Raw genomic sequence first — 13,052 nt, 5'->3', positions numbered from 1 at the left:
CCCAAAGGCCAGGGAAGGGGACAGCTTTATCCGGGTGGGTGGTGTTACCTGCATTTCTGCTATATAAATGGTGCATGGAGTTAGGGCAATAGCGCTTGGAGTTAAGGCAGAGCTGAGGTTGGAGCAAGGAACAGGAATCAGCCTGAGCTTAATGAAAGAGGTGAAAATTCCCACTGCATGGCCGGGGACAGATTTCTGGGAACCTCTTCACATGAGGTCTGGTTCAGCAGGCATGACTACATGGACAGACCCACCTAAGGAAATCCCAAAGATTCAGCAAGTAACCCAGAGGGCAGGAACGTTATGCCAGAGCAATGAAGATTCTGGTAGGATCTCAGCATTCCTGAGAAGCTGGCCGGTTTTCTGGGAGGAAGGGTTCCCATGCACAGACACAAAACACAATGATCCCAAACACAGTCTTGCCAAAACCCCTTGGAACTTGTCCCAAATTCCTCCAGAGAGGTGCTCTAAGCAACGAGTCAAACGATGGCATTCTAGTGCCGGGGAAGGAAGTCATAATGTTCAAGGTTCTAACAAATTCATTGCAGTGGAAGTAGAGTCATTTCAGTTAAAGCAACACGGGTGGGGCTGATATGAGAAGAGCCCCCAAATGAAAGCACTGGAAGGCCTCTAACCACAAGGGGCATAGCACTTCTTGCAGAAACAGCAAACAGCACGCAGACGATAGCATGACTCGTGGCTACAAGGAAGGAGTAGGGCAAGCCCCCCAGGAGTTACCCAGAACCTCCTGGCTACCAAGAAATTAATGGGACTCTCCAATATGCAGGATTCTAATAAATAATTCTAGCTGGAAACCTAGCTAGCCCTGGGCTGTCATCATCCCTATGCATATATCCCTTTGACTCTAGTCCCCCCCCCCCCAACCAAATGTCACTAGGTAAGATGCCATCCAACGCCCCTCTAGGATTTCGTGAAACTGTGAACCAGATGTCCTTGCACAAACATGTTGACGCATCTGAGACAAAACACAGCAAAGACAGAGAACTTCAAGAGAGAGACTGGATGGGCACAAAGGAGCGGTATGGCTTCTAGAACTCTTGACCCTGGACCTTAAGTACTAACCGCTATGAGAAATCTCTCTTGATGCCTACGCAGGGCTGATGAGTGTATTTAAAATTACTTTTAAAGAATTAATAGCTTTGGGGTACTTTTCCCTGTGAGTGAACAGTGTACTAATTTGCTCCGTGTTTTGGTGGTGTTCTTTTTTTAAGACAATTGCACAAGATTCTATCCAAAGCCCTCTAATTCTTCCACTTCAGTGGTCTGAATCCCACTAATAAACAATCAGGACTTCAGACTCCCTTAATGACGGAGAGAGATTCAAACGAAGACGTTTTGCCACTCTCTGCAAATTCCTGGAGGTGCTGCCTGTTGAACAGGCCAGCGAAATTACGAATTTATTCAGGACTGATTGCATTGAGTATGTAAGCATTTCTGAAGGATTAAAAAAGAGAAAGAGAGAGAGAGAGAGAGCCAGAGATGGTTGTAAGCTGACTGAAAAGTGGGGACTGCAGGCTCCAAGCTCCCCGGTCTGGCATGGAGGGAGGCTGAGTGAGGAGGAGGGAACAGACTTACTGCATGGATGCGCAAGGACTCGGATCTCATCCACCGCGATGTACCCCGGATGACCCTTCAGAGAGACGGATTCAAATATCACCTGTAACACACATGGCGGGAATCAGTTTCACAGAAGTGGTTGTAGGCATCACAGGAAGCTGCCCAGCCCCCAAACCCTCTGTGTTTCAGCTTCCCACCACAACCTCCCAGAGAGGTCTTCTATTAGCCTTGTACGCTACGCTGGCAATGGACTCGGATTTTCAAAACAAAGTTAAAAAAAAAAAAAAAAAAAGCCACAATCCAATGCCCAGCAAAACAAGAGTCAGCCACATGGAACATTTTTAATGGATTTCAGAAATAACGCTTGAATGCAGAAAAACAACCCAAACATGGCCTGAAACCCCGATCTGCACCTTTTTCATTGTTGTTTCAAGTGTAGCACAGAGGAGAATTCCTTCCTAATACCCCAAATTTCTTATGACATGTGACAGAGGAGCTTACCTTGGAAGCTACCATAAGCTGAGAAGAGTTTACTCTGATTTGATTCTACAACCCCCAGGAATATAGTCCATCTGAATTTCTTTAATTTTAATTCTAATACAGTTAACATTCAGGGTTATAGTAGTTTCAGATGTACAACCTAGTGATTCAACACTTCCACATCACATGCAGTGCTCCTCACAGCAAGGTTACTCCTCGACCCCCGGCTCCTATTTGTCTCGTGTCCCCCACAACCCCCCTCTCTGCTCTGGTCCCATTCCCTCCTACCCCCAACAGTTTGTTCTCTGTAGTTAAGAGTCTATTTCTTGGTTTGTCTCTCTCCCATCTGAATTTCTTAATAACACCTCTTGAAGATAAGCCCCAGGCGCAAATGTTGGTATCCAGGAATCCAAAGGCAACAAGTCCTTTGAATTCTCCATTCTGACTCTCACCCAAGCAGTGTAATTCAGTATAGCTTTTAAAACTCAGTTAACCGCTTTTCTTGCCACCCACTGTCTAACTTTGCCTAGGAGATGTGACTACCTATATAGACACCTTGACCTCCCAAATCCCGTGGTCTTTATCTCCCAACCAGCTTCAGCCACATCCGCATCCTTATCCATTCCAGAAACCAGAAGTTTCATCCACGAGTATTCTGACCCAGCCTCCTGCCCCTCACTCTTTTTAAACCTGCTCCCGCTGCTCATGTCGTACCCTGGATCTCATGCTTCCCAGAGTCTATGTGATGGCCTAGACCTCCTGTATTCTCAGCAAGCCCAGGGTGGCCCCGCCATGTTGGCTAACCATTCCCATTGATCTCAAAGCCCCAATTCTTTCACCCCCTCGTTCCAACATTGACAAGTCTATTGCAAACCTGCCTTCTCTACTTCCATGCCTCACACAAATATTCCACTTCAACATCACCCACCCAGTCCCAGCAGACACCCACAGCACGTCTTCAACAGGTAAAGGGACAGGAGATGGGCTGAGTTCTAACTTCTTGCCCATCAGTCAGAGGTTAGAGAACACCTCGGGTTACCAAACACCAACCATTGCCTCCTCTCCTCAAGGCATGCCCATGCTCGACACTTCCCACCTCTGCTGCATGTTCCAGCTTCTTGGTCCTTCCTGGTTCTGTCTCTTTACCTGTGTCTCTGAACTCTTTTATCCCTGATTTTGGCACCTGTAAATGCTGGGGCTTCTCTTATTCTTTAAAAGCTACCCTTGGGTGGCAGGTTCTGCTCTGGCACAGTCTAGCGGTGTTTCAATCACATGTGGTATTCTCAACGGTTTTATCTACACTCACTCTCAACACTCCCTTACTTCCCATTGCAAAACTCCCCACCCCACCCCTGCCCCCACTACTATCATCTGGACTTTGTCCCCAACACTTCCCCCAGAACTGCTTTCATGGCAAATACCAATAACTTCATAGTTGCTAAATCCAACAGATAGTATTCAATCCTTATCTTAAGAAGGAAGACAGTGTTGTGGTTGGGCTGTGGATCAGAATGCCTGGGTTCTGGTCCTGGCTACACCACTCACTACCATGTGACTCTGGGCAAGTTATCTTCCTGCTCTGTGCCTCAGTTTCCTCATCTGTAATTACAGTGCCCACTTCCTTAAATAATTTTTCAGATTAGAGTTAATACCTATTTGGAACAACATATGGCACATGGTAGAACCTCAATGTTTGCTAGTAATTATTATTAATACTTGACCATTTTCCTATAATTATCAATGCTTGTAGCTTCTCCCTTTCTGGATCACTCTTGTTTAGGCTCAAATGACACTTCACTCTCATGGCTTTTCGCACAGATCTGGGACTATACTGCCATAGGTTTCTTTGTAAGCACTTGTCCTCCTAAATTTACCCCTCAAATGTGAGGTTCCTCTATTCATGTTTTTACTGAGCACACTCTTCCTCCAATGACTGGCAATTCACTGGCAATCCCAAGTCCAGCACTACTCCATAATTTTCACTGAACAGTAGTCTCCCCCAACTAAGAGATCTGCATTTCATGCAGACATTATACACAGATGCCTCAAACACAATCTGTATGCAACAGATCTAAACAGCATCTCTATCAAGTTGTCTCCCCTACAGCCCCATTGTCCTTCCTAAATATGGGCCTCAGTGGGTTATCCTATGACCTGTCCAGTCACTGAAGACTACGATTTGGGCATCTACTGGGGCTTCTCCTTCTGCCTTGCTTCTCATTTTCTTTTTGCTTCTTAGTATTTCTAAATCTGGCCATGTCTTTCCATTTTTGCTATTAAGTTGAACCATACGAAGCAACTATTTTGTAAGTCAAAGTCAGTTCAATTCCAGTCCAACAGCTCTGGTTCAAATCTCCATTGTTCTTCATCTTTAACCTTGTCAGCCTATACAATGGACCCTTCTCTCTCCTATCTTTCACTCCTCACTTCAAGCCTGTGGACAGAATGTAAGACGGATGATGAGACCAAGAGGAAAACCTTCAAATGGAAACTTTTTGTGGCCCATGTGGTCACTCCAGGTTAATGGATTTAGAGGCCACTGTTCTCAGGGGGGGCCCAGAGCTCAAACAGCTATAATGAGAGAGCAGGGACCTGGTAGAGAGGCTGGTGATGGTTGCCAAGAGGCAACATACTTGGGTGGTAAGATCTATCATTAAGGCCACATATGGCTGCCTGAGGATTGTGGAAGATTACTTAGGAATGACAGTTACACCAAACATACAGCAACCGACTCTAGTATGACAACCACCCTGGAAGACGAGTTTACTAAGGTAACAGGGTCCTTCAGAGACAGAGAAACAAAAATGTGTAGGGAGTGGGGGAAAGTCAGCAGAAATAAAGGATAAATAAAGGATAAATGCTATAGCCTGCAAAGAAGTAAGTCAACAAAGACATTACTATAAAAAAATTAAGTATCTACTTACATTTTTCAATAACTGAAAGAAAAACAAAAGCAAAGGCCATAGGGTAAAAAAATAAAATAGAACACAGAAAACACATTTAAAAACAAGAAAGCATTCAAACTGTGTAATAAAAAATGACAAAAGAAAAAACATTTCTGTTGTGACAATAAATATAAATGGGTTAAAATAGAGAAAAGGTCTCAGACTGTCTAAATAAACAAAATTTAATTGTACACTACAAGATAAGCAAAATGATCCAGTTAACTTAAAAGTAACAAATTGAATAAATGCATAATGGAAAAATGCAAATAAACAGAAAACAGTTGTTGTAAAAATAATGTAAAAGTGTCAAAGTATAATTTAAACTGGAAAAAAAAATTAAGTGAATTAAAATGTCATTCTTTAAATGCATAAGTTAATAGATTTAAAAAGAGAAAATGAAGAGGAATAAAAACAAAATTTGAAAACTTTAATTCGTATCTTAGACTCGGGCCAAATAGAAAAAAAGAATTAGAAGTATGTGCTTATATCTTATGAATATATGAATAATAAGATGACATAAATAATAATGAATATGAATAAAAATGCCTTTACTAAACACATATTATTTAATTCAAATGTCAGATTATAGGTTGAAGATTAACTTCAAAAAGTCTCTTAAAGAACAAACTGTATACGTTTGGGCCTATGTATTTTCTATGTTTTCTAAGGCGAAAAGTTAATGACAAAAGCTTAAAAATAAATATCTTAAAATTGAAATGTATTTCTTAAATATGTAATGCCTTCCATAATAACTATGATTTCAAAGTATGTTCTGTATGTTAACAGAAGTCTGAAACAAAATTTAAAGCCAAATGGCAAGTTGAGAGAAATGAATCAAGGAAATAGGATAGCACGCAAGGGGATGAGGGGATCAATGAAACAAGCTTCTAGAAGGAGTGAACTGGGGTTAGGACTGCAGTGAGGGATTGGTATTGATCAGAAAGGACACTTCATCAACTGAGGCTGAACGATAATAAAAATAATAAAAACTGAAATATAACCACAATAATAAAGGTTGGCCAGATTTACCATTTATTTCACGGTCTTAATCCAGTCTCTCAAAAGTCCTAAAACATGGGGCCAGCTGTGTTACCAAAGCTCAAAGGCAGAGCCAGAGGTAGACTGAGAGCTGAGGGCCGGGGCTCCCAGCACATAGTGCACCGCCATACCCATTACGGGGCTTCAGTGGAAAGCAGTCCAATTCTCATTTAACCAAAACACTTGGTCATGCAGAATTCTATTTTTTTTTTTTCCAGTTAATCAAAGGACAACTTAAACTCTGCTAACATTCGGACTGTTTCTCGCAATCATGACCCAGTGTCTAACCCGTATCGTAATTATTAACAAGGTTTCCATTAATGGACGCAAGGCTGGTCATGGGAGGATGGGTAAGAGGAAAACACATTTGTTCACTGTTCTCTCTCCCTTCCTCTGCAGAAATAACAATTCTAGAATGAGATAGAGAATCTTCCACTTATCAGAATTCCTCTTGAGTATGTGTGTGTGTGTGTGTGTGTGTGTATGAAGTCTCGGGGTCGGTTAGACTTGGGTTTCTCAAACATGGGAGAAACATATGCCATAAGAAACAAGGGAAAGAATTGTAAAGGGTTTGCAATATACATGGTAAGATATTGATAAATGTTACTATTATTGTTGTTCTTAGTTTGGGTAGAGGGATGGACAGTAAGAGGAGCAATCCCAGGGAACGATGCTAGGTCTGGGGAAAGTAAGAAGCTAATGGACCACCCAACATAACCACCCAATCTAGTCTCCACCTCAAGCTTCCACTGAAATTCCTACACTCAACGGAGTCTTTGATAGGAGCCCCCATGGTCAGAAACTGGCCCAGGCTAGACTTTGGGTCTACATGGGGTTACATGGAAATAAAGAGCCACATGTGCTTGCAGGAACCAAGGGAGATGGGAACAGTGATGGGGAGTAAGTACAGAGGCACAGAGAAAAAGACCATGGCAGCCCACAAATTCCTTGATGAACTCTCCAGACTCCTAAGATCCTAGAACTAGGGTCCATGGGACATTTCTACCACAGGGCAGGCTGGGGATACAGCTGAGAATACAGTACTTCCCGGGACAGAACTGGAACAAGTCCTCCCCTGCACTGCCAGATCACTCACAGCAAAATGCTCACAAAGCACGCAGGAGCCAAGAGGGCCTTGTCTTGGGTTTGCCACTCCAGAACTAGATTTTTTTTTTTTTTTTTAAATAAAAATCATGCAAGCTGCCATGAGATAGAGCCCTCAATGCCTGGGGAGTGAGGCATCCACAACAGAGACACAAGAGTGGATGTATGAGAAATAGGGCCAGAAGGGAAAGGAAAGGAAGAAGGCCTGCCTGGACTCACCTGCTGAGGCGGGTCCCCCCAACACTGAACTCTCTCGATGAGGCTGGCACCAAGGTGGGTAGAGAATTGTAGAGGCTACTAGAGTGCTGATTACAGGCGGCAGGCAGGGCAGGGAGGGCAGAAGTAGCCCGTGCCAACACCCAGGGATACTCCAGGTCAGTATAAGGAGGTAAGGGCCCAGACAGGATGGGGATGGGACAGAAGGCCTAGGCAAGGAAAGCTACCAGCTCTGCAGGACATTCTTCAACCCGAAGGCCACCACATGGACCTCGGATCAGTTACAAGTGCCCAGCCTGTAGAACCTTAGAGACCTCCTAATGCTTGCACGGAGGGGCACAAACCTCTCCCCAGGCATGAGCATGAATGAAGTCAGGAATTATTTTTTCCCAAGAGAGGCTCAGAGATGAGTCACCCTCAACCTCTCCAAAAAGCAGCTTGTATGCATGTCGGGGGACGGAACGGATAGGTCAGGACACGGTTTAGAGGAGTGGGTACTCTTTCCTCACCTTCTGTAGTCCTTGAGCAGAGAATCTGTACAGCCAAAGTCTGAAGGGCTGCAAACATCTTCTCCAAAGAGAGAAAAATGTTGGCTAGCCAGCACCTCTCTTAGGAAGAGGACTACGTATTTCCATGGAGAGGGGTTGCTCAGGGTGAAATCAAGAGCGCCTCTCCCCTACCCTAGCCCCAGGAGGCCGGAATACAATGAGGAGAGCTCGCTGCTCAGCAGAAAGGGAAGGTGAAAGAGAGGAGATGGGGGGATGTGAAGGGTGTGAGATGCACCCCCCCTAAATTACACGGGAATCACTAAGCCTCCAGAGTGCTGGAAGCTAGTGCCCCATCCTTGAGAAAAGGACGGGACCTCAAGCCTCGTGGAATCCAAGCCTGGCAGGCCCTAGATTTCATGGGTCTACATAGAAATTACAAGCACTAAATAAAGGGCAACTTCAACCAGGCAGGTGCTGGAACACGGAGTAAACAGGTGGCCGCAAACCAGTGAGAACTCCTCTTGTTTTTTCCTAAATCTTGGGACAGAACAGTTCAGAATCATTAAAAACATAAAACAGACTTAATATCACCTGCAAGAGGGCCCAGATCTAAAGCAGAGCTTAAGCGGTTTTAATAAGGCCCTGCTCTTCCGGGAGGAGGCAGGTGTGGGGGTATACGGTCAGGGGCCATTCATCCCCGGCCCTGCTGAGACCCTGGTGCCACAGAAACCCTAATAGGAGAGATGAAATTTCCCTGTTCGTTATGGAACTAAAAGTCAATTTTGGAACTATGAAATATGACTTTAATAAATGAATACATAAGCCAACAGGATCTGCGTCCCAGCACGGCTGAAAACTGAAACTGTGTTTAGTCCACAGAATCATACATACAGGACCAGAGCTCAGGGGCTGATGAATTTTCAAAACCGCTCTGCAAGCGTCTTTGACTCTCCTGACAGTCCCTTCTTCTGTCCCCCCCAATGTCCCTTCTTCTGTCCCCCCCGATGTATGCGTGGGTAGTGACTCCTGGAGCGTGCAGGTGCACCTGTGTGTGCCCCCCTGGGTGTGTGGCCACAGACTATGCACTAGTGGCTGTGTGTGTGTGTGTGTGTGTGTGTGTGTGTCACAGAAAGAGAGAAGTTTCTGTCCTAAACTGTTACTTTTAGTACATTAGTGGCTTTCTCCCCACCAGCTCAGAGCAGAGGATACAATGTAATGGAATGATGTTGGAAGGGCCCAACAAGTTAGGAATCGGAAAATTCTCCCAGATGAGGCTGCTCATCACAGGGAAGGATACAGAACTTACAGAGGACAGCTCAATCACGGTGGGGATTTCTTCACCGAAGACATCCTTCTCCCTTCCGCTATCTCCTGTTCCTCCCTCTGTCCCTCCTCCCTTTCTTCCAACAGTCGCTGAGGCCCGCCACCAGCCTGACACATTGGTTAATACATATGCTATCTCCTTCAGTCTGCAGAACTCTTCACCATACCTATTTCCTTCTCCATTTTACAAATGTGGGAACTGATTCAGAATGATGACAGGATACATCCAACATTACACGGCTAGTGAGTGGAAGATTCTTATAATGTGCTTCCCCCCCCCCCCCCAAAGCAGAAAACTGAGCTTGGTGCCAGAGGACCTAGGGAGGATTATGGGAACGTCCAGTCTACCGAGGGCATGCCCTATTCTAGAACACAAGACATGTTGCTCTCCAACACAAGGAGTTACTACGCAGGTCAATGAAAGGCAATAAGGTTACCACAGATCTGGGACAAAGGGGATGCCCAAGAGATGTCCTCTTTCCCCTCTGTATCCCTTCAAAGACCAGGGCCAACACTGACACTGTCCCTGTCCTGGATCACTTTTCCTGCTCATTACATGTGTACCTGTGTCCCTATCCTATAATCCTTTTGCGTCAGGCCCTAGATAGGGGTTTTCTAACTGGAGCCCTATGGCTTCACTGGGGGTATCCATGGACTTACAGACACACTTACTTTATTTATACTCAGTTATATGGAGGGGAAGTCTTGGGTTTAGGCATCCGGGTTCTGGTCTCAGCTTTCCCAATGATTTGCTGTGTGCTCTTGGACTTCAGTACCCATCTCTAGACCTCAGTTTTACTACTTACTTCAAGGTTCAGTAAACAATGGCCTGGAGGTCAAATCTGGCCCACCTCTTGTTTTTATACATAAAGTTTTATTGGAACACAGCTGCATGCTTCCACTCGTTTATATATTATCTGTGGCTGCCTGCACAGTCCCCCTGTTGAACCCAGTCCACAGACGCTAAACTGAAGGATGTCTCAGAAGTTCCCACCACTAACCTTGCCAGCCTCCGGTCCACTTTCTTGCCACAAAGCTGAGACAGACTCTAGGGAAATATCCCCCAAATGCACGTCTGACTATGTCACCTCCTGACTTAAACCCTTTCAACAGTAGACATGGCAATAACTGCAAAATAGGCAAAAAGGATTTATTGGGATGATGAGAATGTTCTAAAACTGGCCGATGGCTCTGATTGCACGACTTTGTAGATTTACTAAAAATCACCGGATTGCACACTTACATGGGTAAATTCTCTGAAACGTACATAAATACATAAAGCGGTTTTTAAAAAAGAAAAGCTTTCAAGAGTCCCAGGCCAAGTGGGCCCGCAGCTGGGCTTCCCTGGGCGCCCTCCGGGGACTGACTACAGCTTGTGCCGCGTGTGTTCTCCATCCACACGGAGAGAAGGCGGCCAAGTGGGAGACGTGTTTAGAAGCCAGGGCACGGAGGTGGCATTGCTGAGACATTTTTACTACAGTTATGAAAGTGCTGGTCCACAAGGAGTTGAATGGAAAACACTGGTCTTTCCCAACAGTTTGAGGAGCACTGCTCTCGGGGAGGGCTCACACTTCCTCTCCGTGGCCTGGCATTCAAAGCCAGCCACAACCTACTCACCTCGGCAAGCTTAGGCACCTGCGTACCTCCTTTGTGTCTCAGCCTTAAACAAGCGGCAGCTTCCAAACTCTGCAAAAACTCTCTCCCTTGCTCCTCCAGCCCCTGGCATGCACTAGCCCTGACAAATCACATGCCTTTTCCCTCCTTGCTCAATAATCACTTACTCATCCTTCAAGACTTAGCCTAGCTGCCACCTCTGCCTGGAAGCCTTCCTAATTGCCTTCCCCCAAATACCCTCTTCCTCTGGGAGGGAGTGGTGATCTTTTGACTAGTTATCCCAGCTCTCAGAACCTCACATTTCTCATCCATAAAACAGGAATTAACAATAGTACTTCACCCATCAGGCTGTTGTAAGCAATTAGTTTGTAAAAGGCGTCAATGCCTCTGTTCCCCCAGCATCCTGTGGAGCCCGCTGTGTCCCACTGTACAGTAACTGGGTGTTTATTGAGGGTCTCCTCTTCCTGAGCAGGATCTCCAGGGAGGCAAGGGCCATGCTGGACCATCTCTGCGCCCACAGGTCTGGCCAGGAGAGGCTCAGTAAACACAAGATGCATGGTGAGTAAGTAAATGAAGTCCTTTCTTGACTAACAAACTCTAGGTAGGGCAAGAGGTCTATAGATTTAGGATCACTTTAAAAAAAAAAAAAAATCAAACCAAAGAACACCATACCTGGTAGAAATGTGGCCAGAAGGTGCTGATGGCAAGCTCTGCCTTCACCCAGCCCTCGGTGACGACCCCAGACACGTTCCAGACAGGGTTCCCCTGTGGCCCGCCGTTCACCTTCACATAGACATTCAAGGCTCCCGGGCTGGACCTGTCGCGGCTGGAGAAGTAGTAATGGAAATCGATACAGTGGGTGTCATTCTCCTTCAGGGTCGGCAGGAGAAGGTGGGCCTTCTGGCCAGAGGCCCTCCCAGAGCTGTTCACCATCATGAAGGAGCCTGGAGAGGCACAAAGGGGATGGAAAATAGAGACAAAGAAAGAAAGAAAATCCTTCTGATAATCAGTCATATCCATCAACATGGGGGTCGGAAATCAAGTCACTCTACGAGGGCCCAGCTGATCCTGAGGAAGCCACATCCCAGTTACAGAAGAAGAAAGAGTAGGAATTCTAAAACCTGCTCAACAGGCAGTTTAAAAATTAAGAGATCAGGGTGCCTGGGTGGCTCAGTCAGTTAAGCATTCAACTCTTGATTTCAGCTCAAGTCATAATCTCAGGTTCCTAGGGTTGAGCCCACATCTGGCTGCCTGCTCGGCACAGAGTTGGCTTGGGATTCTCTCTCTTCCTCTGCCCTTCTCCCACTCGTGCCTTTTTGTTTTTCTTTCTCTCTCCAAAATTAAAAAAAGAAAATCTTTTAAAAAAAATCAAAATTGAAATTAAGGGACAGCAACATGTACTAGTATTTCTACAAAGTAGACAGTCTATAAACATTTACAGAAGAAGCATTCTATCCAGCAGGTCCTAAAGGAAACATAGAACAAAACTCCAGGAGTACAGCTAACTGCAGCCTCTAAGGGTAAAATGTGACATATAAGCTCACGCGGGCTTGGGTTGTCTCAGAAGCAGATCCTCTGTAATAAGGAGGTATCGTTCCAACATATTCCACAAGGACCCTTGCACTCAGGCTGAGGAGTAATTCCAAACTATCCATTAATACCGCATTCAGCACAGGGCATGAGTTTATGTATCATAGGAGGACATATAAAAAGTAGAATATATTCAAGTAAGCAAGGAAGACTCTGGCGAAATGTGAGAACCAGCTGGAAGATGGTCGGCCTGGAATGGACAGTAAGTAACACTTACTAAGCACTTAAGGAGTACCAGTGTGACGCTAGGTGTCTTTTTAATATACTATTTTCAGTTTAATCTTCAGAATGACCCTGGGAGGTAGAGGATTTTCATTTTCTTTAAAGACTGAATGGCTTGCCCTGGGCCACTCAGCCAGGAAGGGATGGAGGAACCCCAGATTCTCTTCAACTCAGCGTTTACACTATCACTCTACAGCAAACATGACTACCGTTTTTCAAGCATTAAGTAGGTTGCCTGCCCAAAGAAAGGAAACGAGCGTCGTTGGAGTTGCTTTGACAGATTTGATGGCTGTTTCTAGTTCTTCAACCTTCCCCGGTCCATGTCCTGGGCCTCCCCGAAGAGGCAGAGGGCGTGTCTCCATCTCTTGACGTTGGACTGCACTTGCTTTGGTCAACAGGACGTCAACAGGATGAACCGAGAGGCGTGACAGATGTACCCCCAGCTGGGCTTGCC

General features: G+C 45.4%; 1 protein-coding gene across 12 annotated transcripts in view; it reads right to left on the bottom strand.

Moving 5' to 3' along the window:
* The window catches only part of PTPRT (protein tyrosine phosphatase receptor type T), a 1,057,545-nt gene that overhangs the window by 700,909 nt on the left and 343,584 nt on the right, over nucleotides 1–13,052 (bottom strand). For all 12 annotated transcript variants that reach the window (XM_059133123.1, XM_059133124.1, XM_059133125.1 and 9 more), the window contains exons 3-4: nucleotides 11,459–11,730; nucleotides 1,597–1,678 (exon numbers count right to left, since the gene is read on the bottom strand). In XM_059133123.1, the coding sequence (XP_058989106.1) occupies nucleotides 1,597–1,678; nucleotides 11,459–11,730 (354 nt within the window). The remainder of the gene's footprint in view (nucleotides 1–1,596; nucleotides 1,679–11,458; nucleotides 11,731–13,052) is intronic.

Source organism: Mustela lutreola, chromosome 9 (assembly GCF_030435805.1).
Source record: "Mustela lutreola isolate mMusLut2 chromosome 9, mMusLut2.pri, whole genome shotgun sequence".
In the NCBI taxonomy this organism is placed as follows: domain Eukaryota; kingdom Metazoa; phylum Chordata; class Mammalia; order Carnivora; family Mustelidae; genus Mustela; species Mustela lutreola.
This window is presented reverse-complemented; position numbering and strand designations above follow the sequence as displayed.